General features: G+C 37.6%; 1 protein-coding gene across 10 annotated transcripts in view; it reads left to right on the top strand.

The window, feature by feature from the left end:
• Window positions 1-17,469, top strand: part of PPP4R4 (protein phosphatase 4 regulatory subunit 4) — a 101,301-nt gene that overhangs the window by 54,100 nt on the left and 29,732 nt on the right. For 8 of the 10 annotated variants that reach the window (XM_055418441.2, XM_055418442.2, XM_055418439.2 and 5 more), the window contains 9 exons: window positions 1,057-1,163; window positions 2,517-2,624; window positions 3,537-3,658; window positions 6,853-6,975; window positions 8,404-8,573; window positions 9,170-9,289; window positions 12,054-12,131; window positions 12,970-13,053; window positions 13,645-13,827. In XM_055418441.2, coding sequence (XP_055274416.2) covers window positions 1,057-1,163; window positions 2,517-2,624; window positions 3,537-3,658; window positions 6,853-6,975; window positions 8,404-8,573; window positions 9,170-9,289; window positions 12,054-12,131; window positions 12,970-13,053; window positions 13,645-13,827 — 1,095 coding nt within the window. The remainder of the gene's footprint in view (window positions 1-1,056; window positions 1,164-2,516; window positions 2,625-3,536; window positions 3,659-6,852; window positions 6,976-8,403; window positions 8,574-9,169; window positions 9,290-12,053; window positions 12,132-12,969; window positions 13,054-13,644; window positions 13,828-17,469) is intronic. The other 2 variants (XM_055418440.2, XM_055418443.2) reach the window with 2 other exon arrangements.

The raw sequence follows: 17,469 nt of genomic DNA, 5'->3' as shown, positions 1-17,469 counted from the left end.
CTCTAAGGTTTTTGTTTTTTGATAAAAATGGTATTTCAAAAAGAATAGAGTTATTTCCTACTCTGAAAGCAGCACATATTCATTATAGAAAACTTGAGTGGTAGAGAATATAGAAGGAAGAAAAATCATGATTCTGTACTTTGCTACCTTTAGCATTCTGATATATTTTCATTTCAGAATTTTTTCCCTGTATATGGTTCTATTTGACATGTTAGTGATCATATTGAATTTATACATGTTTTTCCTTTAGTATTATTTTCTTTATTATTTCCTCATATCACTCATTTGTAGTAGCTACAAATATTTTACTTATTTATGAAATACTTGAGCCTGTTTTCAGTGTTTTATTACCAAAGTCAGGCAATAGTGAACATCTCCATAGAGCTTCTCCTGTTTTTTTGGACAATTTCCTTAACTGTAACTTGCATAAAATGGAATTATTGGGTTAGAAGGCATTACTATTCTTAAAACTTTTGACTAGTAATATGAGAAAATGCATGTGTGCCTGGACTTTCATCAGCAATAGCATTTCAGTTAAGTTTATTTATTTATTTGGCTGTGGTGGGTTTTGGTTGTGGCATGTGGGATCTAATTCCCTGACTCTGGCCCCCTGCATTAGGAGCACAAGAGTCTTAACCACTGGGCCACCAGGGAAGTCCCAGAAGTTACAGTGTTTTGTTTACTTTAGGGCAAATATAAAAAAATTATATGGAACAAAAACAAATTTCACAATCTCTGACAATTACCTTGCTTTTTTCTTTTGAAAAATGAATGTTTCACACCTGTATGTACATATAGATCATTAGAGAATTCACCGTAAGCTTTAATTCAATTTTTTGTGTGCCTGATTATTTTTGATTGCATGATTTATTGTGCATTCTTAATAATCCAGAAAGTGTAGTGATCCAGGTGATGAACAACCATGGACCTAAAAATGTAATTGAGGTTCTGTAAAAAATATTTAGGATATTAAAATGTTCTTTGAAGAAAATAGCTGACATTAATATCAAGAATATATAAAGTTTTGTAAATTTGTTCTCTAAATCTTTTCTTTAGATTTTGAATCCACTCGTTTCCAAGGCACAACTTTCCCAAACAGTCCAGTCTCGTTTAGTTAGTTGTAAAATTTTAGGAAAATTGACCAACAAATTTGATGCCCTTGCGTGAGTATTTGTACATAATTTTTTGTCTACTTTATTAAATTGACTTAATAGGTTTAATAATTATATTTGTACTACTCCATACTGTATACAGTTTGCTGCTAAGTCACTTCAGTTGTGTCCAGCTCTGTGCGACCCTATAGACGGCAGCCCACCAGGCTCCCCCATCCCTGGGATTCTCTAGGCAAGAACACTGGAGTGGGTTGCCATTTCCTTCTCCAATGCATGAAAGTGAAAAGTGAAAGTGAAGTCACTCAGTCTTGCCTGACTCTTAGTGACCCCATGGACTGCAGCCTACCAGGCTCCTCCATTCATGGGATTTTCCAGGCAAGGGTACTGGAGTGGGTTGCCATTGCCTTCTCCTGTATACAGTTTAACTGACTCGAATTTATAGAATATAGAAATCTCTGAAATCTACTATTCAGATGCATTTCTTCTTGATTTGTCTTTTCAAAATCAGTAAGGGTAACTTTTTTTATTTCCCGCATTAGTCATTTCCATCATGTACCTAGTGTAGTTTTGAGGATAGCATGATATTATCTTATAGTCTTTAAAAATTGATAAACATGACATAAAGATAGATTTCTGCTCTTTTCCATTATTGCTATGAATTCATTATGTTGAATAATTTATCTTACTTTGAGGTTTTATGGAGATTGTTTATAATTTATTTGCTACCCTCTGCATAGATGATAAATACCAAGTGGAAAGAATGGAATGTTATGTAATTATGACGCAAGAGTGAGATATAAAATTGAAGAATATTTTGGTTGATGGCTGCTAGAATCAGATAGTCCACTTGCCTGTAGCCTTTTATCTAGCTAAGATGTTTTAGCTGCCAATTCTAAATTAACCCTTATTTTTAAAAGATTCTGTCATTATTAAAAGTAGCTGTTAACATGCAAATGTAGTCACATATATAAATATACATTGTAAACTGTTGTTGTTCAGTCACTCGGTCATGTCTGACTCTGTGAGCCCATGCACTGCAGCACTCCAGGCTTCCCTGTCCTTCAGTTTCTCCTGGAGTTTGCTTAGACTCATGTCCACTGAGTCGGTGATGCCATCCAACCATCTCATCCTCTGTTGGCCTCTTTTCCTCTTGTTCTTAGTCTTTCCCAGCATCAGGGCCTTTTGCTCTTTTCGTCAGGTGGCCAAGGTACTGAAGCTTCAGCTTTCGTGTCAGTCCTTCCAGTGAATATTCAGAGTTGATTTCCTTTAGGATTGACTGGTTTGTAAACTATAAAGCTCTATATTAAAGTACATTGTTACTAAGCTAAGGTTTTCAGGATAATTTCTTGAAATATTAATTACTCTAAAATACCTATTTGCATGTTTCTTTCTTCTCTCTCTTAGCATTAAAAGAGAAATACTTCCCTTGGTGAAATCTCTCTGTCAGGATGTAGAACATGAAGTTCGGTCTTGTATGTGTCGGCAGTTAGAAAACATAGCTCAGGGCATTGGGTAAGTATCCTTTCAATTTCTGGTCACATCTTTGTTTCTGGATTGTCAGACATGCGTATCCTGTTCCGTATTCCATGAAAACAGGCATTTATTTGAAGAACTAAACTTTTTATGATCTTTAAAAGTGATCATGGTAAGTACCTTCTGACGTGTTTGTGTTAAGAGAGATAAAAGTGAAGCTTGCTTATTTCATTCACCTTTTTGTTCCTATGTTTTACCCCCTTTTGACATCATGACAGGGTTAGATTGTAGTTACCAGCATCTAGACTGTGGATCCCTAGAAAGGCAATTGGATCAGGCTGTCCTTCGACTTCTATTCTGTATACTTCTGGCTGTGAGACAAGAGAATGATAGTCTCATAAATCGACTAGTTTGGGCAGTGTACAACTTACATCTACTTCCTGAAAAAATTCCTCACCTGTAATCCAGTATGCTGAGAGGAACTAATGAAGAGGGAAAATGTTTGCATCATATGTGTAGGTCCACAGTGATGCCTTATTTCCATTGAACTTTTTTGAAACAGCAAATGAGCAAAGAAAATGAATATTATGCTTCATAAAGAATAAATGCAAGTGGTTAATACACATATATTCAGCCTCATTGTTCAACCATGTTAGTTGTCACAGAAATACATTCACTTACGACTGAAGTGACTTAGCAGCAGCAGCAGCAGTGAGTATATATTGAGCAGCAACTGTAAGCTGTATAAGTGATGATGCAATTACCATGGATATTTCGTATATTTAAACTGTCATTCTTTTCTAGCCAGACTGCAAGCTCCCAGAGAGCAGGAGCCATATCCTCATGATTTTTCCTATTTATACAGCATGCAGCTCAGCAACTGATCCTTAATCACATTCTTACTAAAGATTTATTGATTTGATTTGTTTTCTTCTGTTGCTTATTGTGCAGGACAGAACTTAGCAAAAGTGTGGTGCTCCCTGAATTAATAGAACTTTCTAGGGATGAAGGCAGCAGTGTGAGGCTGGCAGCCTTTGAAACTTTGGTTAATCTGCTTGACATATTTGATACAGGTGAGTTTCCATAGCTTTGCTTCTGAAAGCATTTTGTTTTCCTGTTCCGTGTCACGAGTAGAGGAGGAAGCTGGCTGCAGTATAGTCAGTCTTCCTGATGAGAGTGAGGCGTCCCTTCCCCTCTCTCTTGCTGTGGTCCTTCCTCTGAGTGCTTTCTCCACTGCCACTTTCCCCCTCCTGGCACCTGGTGGTGGTGTATATTCCCTACCCCTCTCTCTTCTCTCATCAGCATGTACCTGACTAGTGTGGAGAGCTCATAAAAATTTGTGTTGGTGGGTTAGCTTTTAACTTGCTCAACTAACTGATCCTAAGACAGATCTTGACTGAAGCAATATCAATATTAGTTTCCTCTATTTTATATTTTAATGCTAGAAATCTCCTGGTCGCAAGAAGAGAAGTCTGGGCAGGGTATTTGGGTGGGAATCAGTAAGGAGGTGTTTCTTTGTGTTATGCAGATCAAGTCAACGAGATGATTAGTTGCTCTTGTGAGTGTGTGACTAGATTCTTAACGAATGTTGGACATTAGTTTTATCCGTGCAAATTGACTATTTTGGTAGGGTGTAATTTGAAAGGACAGATGTCAAGTACTCAGGTGCAAAACACTATTGTGTAATTGTAGGATTAACAATGTTTTAACTGAGCTAGGAGAATCTCTTAAAAATTATTGCCATGTGGACAACTATGTTGTGTGGATGTTCAGTTCAGTTCAGTTCAGTTCAGTCGCTCAGTCGTGTCCGACTCTCCGCGACCCCATGAATCACAGCACGCCAGGCCTCCCTGTCCATCACCAACTCCCGGAGTTCACTCAAACTCATGTCCACAAAGTCGGTGATGCCATCCAGCCATCTCATTCTCCGTCGTCCCCTTCTCCTCCCGCCCCCAACCTTTCCCAGCATCAGAGTCTTTTCCAGTGAGTCAACTCGTCTCATGAGGTGGCCAAAGTATTGGAGTTTCAGCTTTAGCATCAGTCCCTCCAATGAACATCCAGGATTGATCTCCTTTAGAATGGACTGGTTGGATCTCCTTGCAGTATAAGGGACTCTCAAGAGTCTTCTCCAACACCACAGTTCAAAAGCATCGATTCTTCGGCGATCAGCTTTCTTCACAGTCCAACTCTCACATCCATACATGACCACAGGAAAAACCATTGCCTTGACTAGACGGACCTTGGTCGGCAAAGTAATGTCTCTGCTTTTTAATATACTATCAAGGTTGGTCATAACTTTCCTTCCAAGGAGCAAGCGTCTTTTAATTTCATGGCTGCAATCAGCATCTGCAGTGATTTTGGAGCCCAAAAAAACAAAGTCTGACACTGTTTCCACTGTTTTTCCATCTATTTCCCATGAAGTGATGGGACCAGATGCCATGATCTTTGTTTTCTGAATGTTACAGAATAATAATTTAAGCCATGTGGTGCACCAGAGGACTAAACATAGCAGTACCTGAGAAGCGAATGAATGGCTGTCCGTGTCTTAGTAATGGGGCGCCCCTAGTCACCCAAGCTAGAGCCAGAGACCATCTGTGATCTGGGACCTTTCCTGCCGCACGCTCGGCTGTCACAGATCTGTCTTAGCGTGTGTTCCTGGCTGTATTTCCTGCTGTTCTTTCCTGCTTCTCGTGGCTCTGGTGCTGCAGCCCCACTTGCCATTTTCTTGGCATTCCCAATTCTTTCCACCTCCAGGCTCTCCGTGTTCTCTGTTTCCACTCTTCCCTCTATTTTCCTCCTAGCCAGCTGCTTCTCCTTTCAGTGCCCAGTTCAGATCCAGTGTTCTTGCTGACAGCTTCTAAATCCCTTTATACCAGGGGTTGGCAGACTATGGCCTGTGGGTCAAATCCCACTGCCACCCGTTTTGTAAATAGAGCTTATTGAAATGCAGCCATGCTCATTTGTTTCTATATTGTCTCTGGCTATTTTGTGCCCAAGTGACAGAGTTGAGTACTTGTGACAGATAAACTACAAAACCTAGAATATTTGCAAAAATAGTTGCAGACTTCTGCCTTATACTAACTATTTAAATAATGATCACATTGTCTTATGATATTTTGGGGGCTTGATTGCTGGTCCGAATTTCATAAGTTCAGAAACCATTTATCATTCACTTTTCTATTTCTGTTAATGTTTGTTCTCTAAGAAATTCAGTAAATGTTGGATGAATGTTACTTAGTAAAAACAATAGATACGTTGCTGAAATGTGATGATAATAATAGCAGTAATAATAATACCAATAATCCTGTTAAAATGTTACTTAGTGTTGTCAGACCCTTAGTTTTGTTGTTGTTCAGTTGCTAAGTCGTGTCTGACTCTTTGAGATGCCATGGACGGCAGCATACTCGTCTCCTCTGTCCTTCACTATCTCCCGAAAGTTTGTTCAAATTCATGTTCTTTGAGTCGGTGATGCTATCTAACCATCTCATCTTCTGCTGCCACCTTCTTCTCTTGCCTTTGATCTTTCCCAGCATCAGGGTCTTTTCCGTTGAGTCAGCTGTTCGCATAAGGTGGTCAAAGTATTGGAGCTTCAGCATCAGTCTTTCCAATGAATACTGAGGGTTGATTTCCTTTAGGATTGACTGGTTTGACCCTAATAAAGTAGTGATTCTTTTCTGAAAGTTTAAGAGAACTGTGGGAAATTCAGGGAGTATTTGAAATCAAAACTGAAATATTGTTAATATCAGAAACTTATGAGTAAGCAAACACTCAAAGAATCAAATCAGTTTTTTAAAGAGTCACATAAGAAGTAAAAGTGAAGGCATTCATTATACAGAGTGTAATATGAACTAACTTTTAAAATATATCAAAAAGAAATGATAAAATGCAGTGTGGTGTGAGTCTGCATGACTGTAAGAATGCCAGCACTAAGCGAGAACTCTGGAGTGGGCTGCTGTTTCCTTCTCCAGGGGATCTTTCCTACCCGGGGATCAAACCCGCAGCTCCTGCATTGGCAGGAGGGTTCTTTACCACTGAACCACAAGGGGAGCCCACAAACTCTTCAGCCTGACTAAAGTTCTTGATGATTTCCACTCACTTCTCACTTCCTCTTTATATCATACCTCCATCATCATTGTTGTCAGATATTTTCTGTTACTCTGAGACTAACATAGTAATTTTTCTTTCTGAAATTTGTGTGTATACAGTAATTTACACATTTGCAGTGTGGGCAACTGGATCTAAACTGTGTTTTATTCTTGTTTTTCAGATGACAGAAGTCAAACTATACTTCCCGTAGTGAAATCATTTTGTGAAAAATCTTTCAAAGCAGATGAATCAATTCTTATTTCTTTATCTTTCCATTTAGGAAAACTATGCCATGGATTATACGGTATGATATGTGCTAAAAATGTCAAGATTGCAGAGAATTTTTCCTTTTTCTTTTACCTTAGTTCCTAAACTGCAGCTCTTCAGTTGTAAAGCCTACCCTATAAGTATGTAACAGCTTAATGACTTTTTCACTGATAGAACCTATGTGAAAGAACAATGGCAGAGTGAAGTACGCATAGTCCTTTAAATTTCTGAATATCTTATCTTTTATATTAGTTGACATTTGATCATAGAAGTTTAGGTATATTAGCTATTGGTACATAGTAAGTATACCCTTATTAATTTTTTTGAATGATTAGTATATCACATGAGCAGTTCAAATTAGAATGTAGAATAATACCTATAACTCTTGGCATTTTTGAGGGTGGGATGATTTGGGAGAATGGCATTGAAACACGTATGTTGTCATATGTGAAACGAATCACTAGTTCAGGGTCGATGCATGTTATAGGATGCTTGGGGCTGGCATGCGGGGATGACCCAGAGGGAGGATAAAGGGAGGAGGGAGGTGGGAGAGGGGTTCAGGAGGGGGAACTTATGTAAACCCGGGGCAAATTCATATCAATGTATGGCAAAACCAACCAATATAATATTGTAAAATAATTTGCCTCCAATAAAAAATAAATTAACTACAAAAAAAAATAAATGTATTACTCAGTTCTCTCTTATTAAAATAATGTAAACATTAATTGTAATAATCTAGCATAGTAAAAAATATTTTTATGTGGATTGTAGGCTTTCAATAGCCTGTTGAAAAAAGTATTTCAGTATTTGTTGAGTTACTAGCTCTCTAAGATAGTATATGCATATGGAACCAGTCATTGATCAAAAGTATTTGGGTTTATTTTGCTGTCTTTCATATTTGGAGTTTTTGAGTTTTTTTCTATACCACACAGCTCCTGGGATCTTAGTTCCCCAACCAAGGATCAAACTCAGGTCCCTGGCAGTGAAAATGCCAAGTCTTAACCACTTGACCATCAGAGAATTCCCTGAGGTCCCATTTTTAAGCTCCTTCTCTGCAGACACATGTGCATGTCTTTTCTGTAGGCAACTTTAAAATATTTACCGGAAATAAATAGTAATAATCGCTGCTGTATTATTTTGGTAATTATTCGTTAGTGGTATATACTGTGGTACACGCTGCAGAAATTAATGCAGGTATAATTCCTGCATCACATAGTTTATACTATCAAAATTAAAATGAAAATATTAAAATTAACATAAGGTAAAGACCCATTAGACTTCTTCACAGTAGTTACTCTTTTCTCATTATTACTTTTACTTATGATTTCCAACCATTTGTTTAAATATCTAATTATGTTTTTATTTGTTTAAATATTCTAATTATGTTTTTACTTTACTTTGCTTTTCTCTCTTTAATTTTTGTTTTCAAATAAAATGTTGATCAAAGGTTTTACATGTGTTTTAGGAATTTTTACTCCAGATCAACACTTGAGATTTTTGGAGTTTTATAAGAAACTTTGTACATTGGGCTTGCAACAGGAAAATGGACACAATGAAAACCAGATACCACCCCAAATCTTAGAGCAGGAGAAGAAATATATTTCAGTACGGAAGAACTGTGCTTATAACTTTCCGGTAATACATTATACATTTGTAGTGGCTGCACATTTTAATTATAACTTAAAATATGTGAATAGATGACGTTGAAAAATATTGCCATATTTGACGCTTATTGTTGCTGCTGCTGCTGCTAAGTCGCTTCAGTCATGTCTGACTCTGTGCGACCCCATAGATGGCAGCCCACTAGGCTCACCCATCCCTGGGATTCTCCAGGCAAGAACACTGGAGTGGGTTGCCATTTCCTTCTCCAATGTGTGAAAGTGAAAAGTGAAGTCACTCAGTCGTGCCTGACTCTTAGTGACCCCATGGACTGCAGCCTACCAGGCTCCTCCATCCATGGGATTTTCTAGGCAAGAGTACTGGAGTGGCTTGCCATTGCCTTCTCCGTGACACTTACTAGTTAGCATTATGTCTGGTATATATTGGTGTAATTTATATTTGTCTCTATGTATATATGTTAGAATTATATGCATGTATTTGGATCTTCCAAATATGATTTCTAACTAAATTATGATTCAGAGAACATGATTTCAAGTTAAGTGAAATGATTATGATATTGTTATTGATGCATGTTTTTCTCTTCGAAACTCATCTTCTTCCACCTCCACCAGGCCATGATTGTTTTTGTTGATCCCAAAAACTTCCACATGGAACTCTATTCTACATTCTTCTGCCTTTGTCATGACCCCGAAGTACCAGTCAGATACACTATTGCTATTTGCTTTTATGAAGTAAGTCTGAAAAAGTGATAACCACTTTACATTTGTTGTTTTTTACTTACGTGTACTAGATGATTTTCTGATGTATTGTACACTTCTGTTTTCAGATTTATTAAAAGATATTGGCTCCATATCTCTTTCATATTCTAATCCTAAATTTGGAAAAATTCTCATAATTCTGTTTAGAGTGTTTGCAGAATTCATTTACATATAAATGTTACATTCATTTATCATATATTAATCCATTCATTCAGTATATCTTGTCTTAAATTATACTATCTCTTACTTTAAGCCAGACATTGTGGTATGAACATGGCTGTAGATCTGGAAGTAAAATCAGTTTTATAATGCTTTATAATGTTTATATTTAGCATTGCACCTAAACTCGAGGACTTGAGAACAAATGGAAAATTGAGAGAGTATTTATTTAAATTTATGGCTTTTACCATGCATGGTTCATATTTTGTGGGCACAGCTTATATATTCAGCTGTTATGACAACTCTTCGTAGTATCAGAGCAAAAGTGAATTTTTTTTTTTTACCTTGCTGAGAGACATGTGGGAAACTCCAGGGGATGAACTCATGCCCCCTGAAGTGGAAGTACAGAGTCTTAACCCCTGGATCACCAAGAAAGTCCCACAGTGAATTTAAATTTTATGATAAATGTAATAACTTTTTAACCCTTGAGGCTGAAATTTAGGGCATGTTTCTTGAGTGATTGTAGGAAGTACATGCGTGCCATCATTGCCATAAACATGTATAAGCTATAATCTGTCGACTTCAGGACTGTCACATAAAAATATCTGAGTGGCTTGGGACTTCCTTAATGATCCAGTGGTTAAGACTCCATGCTGCTGATGCAGGGGCATGGGTTCGTTTCCCAGTTGGGGAACTAAGGTCTCACATGCCTTGGGGTGCAGCCAAAAGATAAAATTTTAAAAAAGAAATATAAAAAATCTGAGTGGCTTATAAAATATTTATTTCCTTTATAGTAATATTCTTATTCTCAGTGAGAATATTGTATCTCCTTCCTTGAACTGTGTTCAAAGCATTGTTAGGTTAGCTAAAACTATGTTGGATATCCATAGCAGCATTAGAAATGTTGCTTTAGATTCTTGACTATTGAATGATAGTCATTGCTTGTTTTTTTCTGGTGTGAATTAAATGAATGTTCTGTGTGCAAGGCCCTGAGAAAGATTCCCTTTAAATGATATAATTAATTAAAATAATTCATTGTTGAACAATTAAGTCATCTTTGTCAATACACATACAGGAATATGCTTTTGGAGGAGGAGAAATGGCAGAGGGCACTAGCTGGCTGAGTGAACTACTTATCTCCTATGTGTATTAAGGCATTTATGCTTGGTTGCTGCCCTGCATACTTGTATTTGTCTAGATTGGTTCATGAGATGGTTGCATGAGATTAGAGTCTGAGAAAGCAATATTTATGCAATATGAGCGTTTCTACTTAAGTTTATCTTTATCTCATGCCTTTACTATTTTATTTTTATTTATGTTTTATAGTGGACATAATGTGTTAGCACCATAGAAATAGGCGTGTTGAAATATATATACAAGAATATTTCACTAATAGAAGTGAGTTTGCAAATCATTGGTTTAGCTATTTGCTGGGGGGTTAGTTTCTGTATTCACCCAGTCATAGCATGGTGGTGGGTTAAGTTGATACTTGACTCCATAAATGAATGCTTAGTGTAGGTTTGTCCTTTTAAATAATGAAAATCCACTGGTGGATTTAAATTTTCCTGACAATGTTATTACTGGATTCTGATAATTACTCTAGTATTGTCCAAGTTTATTCTTGTTTTTGAGAAAGATAGTATTTTCAAAATACTTTCAAATCAAAAACAACCTTGTAGAGCAAAGATTTTTGAAATACCTTCTTTATCAGGAGCTCCCTTTTCAATTAAAACTTACTCAACTCTAGTATGTTAAAAAAATACTTAAAGGTAAAGTGGAACCTGGTGAATCTACCATTGTAGATTTTCACCATTGCTTGTCTGGAGGGGGAAAAAAGGTGGTTCATAAAGGAACTGGATTAGTCTAGACTTAAGATTGTGCTTTCCTGGCATCAGGGAAAGATTGAGGGCAGGAGAAGGGGGCGACAAGGATGAGATGGTTGAATGACATCACCGACTCAGTGAACATGAGTTTGAGCAAACTCCCGGAGACCGTGAAGGACAGGGGAACCTGGCCTGTCTCAAAGAGATGGACACAACTTAGCGACTGAACAACAACTCCCAACTCCTTTCTTGCTGATTGAAGTCTTTGATTGGAAAAGTCTTTGAAGTTTTGCTGGCTTAGGAGTTTGCTATGTCCCTGTGTGACTGCTGGCCTTCAGCAGAACTTGTGCCCTCTGGGAGCTCTAAACCAGGATGAGTGCTCCCCTGGCTTCGCTCTCTTGAAAGACCCTGTTGGCTGCTCTAAGACTGAAATATGGACTATAGGCACTCCTAGGCTAATTACTGATTGTGATAGGAAACTTATGATTGATAAATCCATTCTTCTACACCTCCCACCCCCACCTGTGCACTTCCCTACCTGCATGTGTTCATACACTCCAGCGTGTTAGGATGCAGACTGAAAAGCTTATTAGGTGTACAAATAATTTTTGCTAGAAATCTAATTTTATATTTATGTTGTAACCAAGTCTCATTTTGGAAGTAAATCTGACAGGGATTATTTTAAAAAAATTGTTGTTGTAACCTTTATATGTCTAGTACTCTCAAATCTGAGAGACTTTATTGCTACATTTTAGGTGTCTAAACTTCTGAATTCTGGAGTATATTTAATACATAAAGAACTAATAACATTGTTGCAAGATGAATCATTGGAGGTAATATCGTCTTACTGCCGTTTTTTACTTCTTTTATATCAGGTTTGAGTATATCAATGCCTTTCTTATTTTCCTGCTTCTTGGGGTTCATGAATTCTAATAGCTCACTAGTCCCGGAAGCTTAATTGATGAATGACTGTGTCATAGACTAGAGATTGGGAAGGTCTTTTATAAAAAAATGTTAAGTTTTAAAAAATATATATGTATTTGCTATGTTATGGAAAACTTTGGAAATGCCAAAAAGTAGACAGACAAAAGAGTACTTTTAGTTTTAATCACTATTTCTATTTAATATTTTCTTGTATGTTTTCATTTTCTGTTTTTTCTATATAAAGTTTTTTTACGTTTTACACAACTGTGGTCATATGTTATATCAATTACATTTTATATCTTTTTATTTCCCTTAGCATTGTGGAGCCTCTGGAGCACTTAATTTTGATGCTTTATCTAGTGTATCCTATTCACTCAAACAACTGCTGGCTTGTCAAAGCTCAGCTCCTCAACATGAGACATCTCTGAGGGTGTCGTCTGACTTAAACTGTTTTTCAAAAGTTGGGAGGCAGTTTTAAGGATGTTGTTAGGCTGTCTCGCATCGAAACTATTTGAATAATATCAAGAGGCAGACATACTAAACTCTTTTCAAAGGTAGTTTGAGCAAGTTGATTATGTTTCTAAGACTTTGTAGCAGAAAGATGACAGAGCAGGAGACTAGAAACCCCCAAAATGCTCTTTGGTGGTAACTACCCACTATTTCTGTGTAGAAGTTGGCATGTTACTTGATCTAAGATTAGAAAAACACAGCCATCACAAGAAAGGTAATCAGTATCTCTGTTAACAGGTACTAGATGCTCTCATAGATCATCTTCCAGAGATTCTGGAACTGATGTCTACTGGTGGGGAGAGCAGTGTTCAAGAAAATAAGGTGAACCCCTATGGATCAGAAGAGCTTCTGGGTCTTGTATGGGTGACCTTACTCTGCAGTGGTGTTGAGAGGAATCAATGAAAGAATGTATGAAAAACACTGAACACAGGGCTGGCCACCTAGAAGGGCTCAGTAAAAGTCTTTTGGAGTTATGTCAGCTTGAATTTCCTCTGCCTTTCTTACCACAGTCTTTATTTACTGTCCTTGGGGTTTACTTTCATATTTTCATTTTTTATTATCATTAGTTATTATTGTAAGAATAGCAACAGTGAGGACAAAGGGTAGGAATTTAGAATATCAGAGTTTGCTGATGGTGAAATAGAATACATTTTACTTTAACTGAAAGAGCTATGAATCTGCCTCTTTCAAAATTTTGTTGCTAGGAATCATAAATTTTACTTATAGATTTTAAAAATGTATTTGATTTTACTGAATAATTACCTCCCTGTGACAACTGCAGTGCTTCCTAAGTTCGGAAATGATTAAGAGTTTTCCCTTCCCCAGTGTATTGTAAGTCTGAATAATTTGGCTGAGTGCTGCAGTTGATGTATTTAATTATCTTTGATTCTCTTGCTGTGTTTTCTTCTTCAGTTATCATCCCTGCCTGACTTGGTTCCAGCTCTCACAGCTGCTGAGCAACGAGCTGCAGCCTCCTTAAAGTGGAGAACTCATGAGAAACTGCTCCAGAAATACGCCTGTCTGCCACAAGTCATATCAAGTGATCAGATCTATTATCGTTTCTTACAAAGAATGTTCACAATCATGATGACAAATGTGAGCCCAATGCCTCTTATCTGATTTTTTCTTGAACTGGCATACATTTTGGAATTAACCAAATTCTCCACATTCTTGAAATAGAACAGCAAGCTCCGTTCACGCCCTTCTGCCTGGAGGGGTGTTGTTACCTTTGCTTCCTCGCTGGGTTCTCCTTTGGATCAGCTACCCAGCTGAAGAGAGGGATGCACAGGGGAGAGTGTCAACACACTGGCTTCAAGCTTGATACAGTGCTCCAGGGAGAGTCTGGCAGGAGTCTCAACTGCACGGTGACTCCTGCTCTGATGTGCACCTTCCATGTGTCATGGCCTCAGCTGTGCTCTCACCTCACCTTAGAGTATTCCTTAAACCCCTTCATATTAGTTTGCTTTCTTTTTCCTTTTTTGGTTTCTTTTTCTTTTACCTTGTAACAGATAAAATTTATAGGAAAAACATGGATGCCCTTCTCGGGATAACCTCAAAATTAGAGTCAAAAGCAGGGGAAAAGAAAGGCTTGTACTCAAATTTCCCCATAGAGTAAACTGTCTGCCTTTTTCCCTTAAAATTCCCAGAGGGTCATTTAACCTGCAGTTTGATTATATGTTGACTATGACATCTTACTACCATTTTTTTCAAGTATACAAAAGTTCCACATAATGTGTATGTGTTAGAAACTATTTTTTAAAAAGTACTTTGAATTCTCATTGTTCTCAAAACAAAGGGCGATAATGAAATCTAGTAGCCATCTCAAAAACCCCAAATCAGTTTTAGCTTCAAAGATTAAAAAGAAGGAAAAAATGACATTACTGGTGTCATTTATAACTTAACTATAAAACAATAGGCGTATATCTTATGCTAATACCTCTGCTTGAAGTTTATTTCGTGTATCATAGCAAAGCCTAGGGGTTGAAGATTGTTTTATAGGTGTGAAGTGAAGTCGCTCAGTCGTGTCCGACTCTTTGCGGCCCCATGGACTGTAGCCCACCAGACTCCTCCATCCATGGAATTTTCCAGACAAGAGTACTTGGAGTGGGTTGCCATTTCCTTCTCCAGGGGATCTTCCTGACCCAGGGATCGAACCCAGGTCTCCCGCCATGCAGGCAGATGCTTTACCATCTGAGCCACCAGGGAAGCCAGTGTAGTCATTATAAAAAGTGATGCTGGCAAAAATAACTTCTTATCAGAGGATAATGCATGAATGCACCACATAGAAAATTTCACATAAAGTCAAGCAGAATTTATTGATGACTTTATTCAGCAATCAGCTTCTGTTTGCTGTGTTTCATGCACTGTTCTGAGAGCTGGGGATCTGGGTGTGAACAAGACAGATTCCTGCTCTAATGGACCTTGAGTTCTAAAGAGGTGATGGTATGGGAATTGATAAAAGGTAAAATAAAATGTATTAGCAGGAGGTGATAAGTCCTATGAAGCTTGATCTTAATTGATTGTCTCAACCTAATTACTAAGTAGTCATCTTTGTGTTTATAAAGCTAATAAGTATACAAAATTATTTCATATTTTTAGCCTGTCATATCAGGAAAGAGAAATAATTTACACCATAGTGTGAACAAGATACTTTCAAGTCTGAGGGGTTTGCTTTGTTTTCTTTTACAAGGAGGTAATTCTACACTTAGATATATGATTTACCATAACACATTTTCCATGGTCAATTAAAGACACTTATATTTCATTTCAGTGTCTTCTGGAAAAATAGGTTTATATTTTTAGTTCCATATCTAGTGGTCATAATATTCATTCATTCATTACTTAATAAAATTTATGGAGTGCTTACAATGTGCTGTGTACTGTTAGAGACTGAAAAGATAAAGGATCTGTTCTCACAGAACTTTAAGTTCTGTTGGAGACTGACAACACTCACATATTGGGTTGTCAAAAATTTCATTCAGGTTTCTGTTTAAGATGTTACAAAAAAACCCAAATGAACGTTTTGGCCAACCCAGTGCATTAGACACCAGGGATGAAAAGTACAATGAAGAACTAAAACACAGCGTAGAGGGGAAGAAAGTGGTGGAGGGTATTGTGGATGTAGTGGTCAGGAAAAAGCCCTCTCTGATCAAGAGGCTTGGACCAAGTAAGGAAGTGGCCATGTGGAAGTCTGACGCACAGGTGATCCCGACAAAGGGAGGAGTAAATGCAAAGATGTGATTCAGGGTGTGCTTGGTTTTACGAGGGTCAGCAAGGAAGCCAGTGTGGCGGTTGTTAGAGATGAGCCTGGAGAGGTCTTTGGGCCCACAGCACACAGGTGCTCGAAAGCCATGATGTAGAACAGAGATTATATTCTGTTAGGCAGGGTAAGGCTTTGGAAGGTTTTGGAGTAGAGGAATGAAAAAAAATTTAAAGATGCATGAAGGCAGAGAAAATACTACAATGAACTCTCACGTACTCATCACCCTGATTAACAGTTGTTAACATTGTGCCATATTTGCCTTTTCCATTTCATTGTGCTAAAAAGTTTAAATTATAGATGTCATATTTTGTCTCTAAGCATTTCAGTATTCATCTCTAGAAAAGGACATTGTCCTGTATAATCATGTTACAATTATTACATTTGACAAAATGAACAATTATCTTTAATATCATTTAAAATTCATATCAAAGTTTACCAATTATCCCCCAAATGGGTGTGATAGTTGTTTTATTCCATATAGGATCCAAGTAAAATCTATACATAGCCTCAGGTGGATATATTTCTTCAGATCAGTTCAGTTCAGTTCAGTCGCTCAGTCGTGTCCGACTCTCCGCAACCCCATGAATCACAGCACGCCAGGCCTCCCTGTCCATCACCAACTCCCGGACTACACTCAAACTCATGTCCACAGAGTCGGTGATGCCATCCAGCCATCTCATTCTCCGTCGTCCCCTTCTCCTCCTGCCCCCAACCTTTCCCAGCATCAGAGTCTTTTCCAGTGAGTCAACTCGTCGTATGAGGTGGCCAAAGTATTGCAGTTTCAGCTTTAGCATCAGTCCCTCCAAGAACATCCAGGATTGATCTTCTTAGTTTGCTTTTAATCCAGAACAGATTCCCTCTTTGCCCTTCCTCCACTTTTTCATGACCTTGAATTGTGGAAGAGACTTAGTTGTCCTGTAGACTGTCTTCATGGATTTACTTGATTATCTCTTCTCCATATTTGTTTTAAGCTGGAGGTTTGATAAGGGCTTGCCGAGTCTTAGATCAGATGTTTTTGGCAAGGATTCTTTATCAGTGCTGCTGTGTGTTTTATGTTGTGTCACATCTGGATGCCTATCCCTTTGTAAATGAGCTCGGAGTGCTTGTGCAGGCAGGGACATCTCTGTTAGTTAACTGCGAAATTGTGTTTTCTCCCTTGTGATCTGTGTCATAATCTGAAGCTGACACTTCAACACTGAATACCCAGTTTCCCAGTAACCTTTTACCCTTCAGTTTTAGCATCCATTGATGATCCTTGCTTGAATCAGTTATTTCATTAGAACTTACAAAAGAGTGGCTTTTAAAATTCTCTTTTCTTCTACATTGTTGATACCATTCTCAGGATAAATGCTTTTTTTTTTAATCCTAAAATATATTTCCTAATGTAAAGAGAGGATAAATTCTTATTTCTTTCCCTCTGTCAATTTTCAGAGTTAACCCAGTGATGATAAATTAATTTTGTTTTTGTTTTTATC

The sequence above is a fragment of the Moschus berezovskii genome, chromosome 21 (assembly GCF_049115385.1).
Source record: "Moschus berezovskii isolate FMDL1 chromosome 21, NW_MosBer_1.0, whole genome shotgun sequence".
In the NCBI taxonomy this organism is placed as follows: domain Eukaryota; kingdom Metazoa; phylum Chordata; class Mammalia; order Artiodactyla; family Moschidae; genus Moschus; species Moschus berezovskii.
The sequence above is the reverse complement of the archived record's forward strand: the minus strand, read 5'-3'. Positions and strand labels throughout refer to the sequence as shown.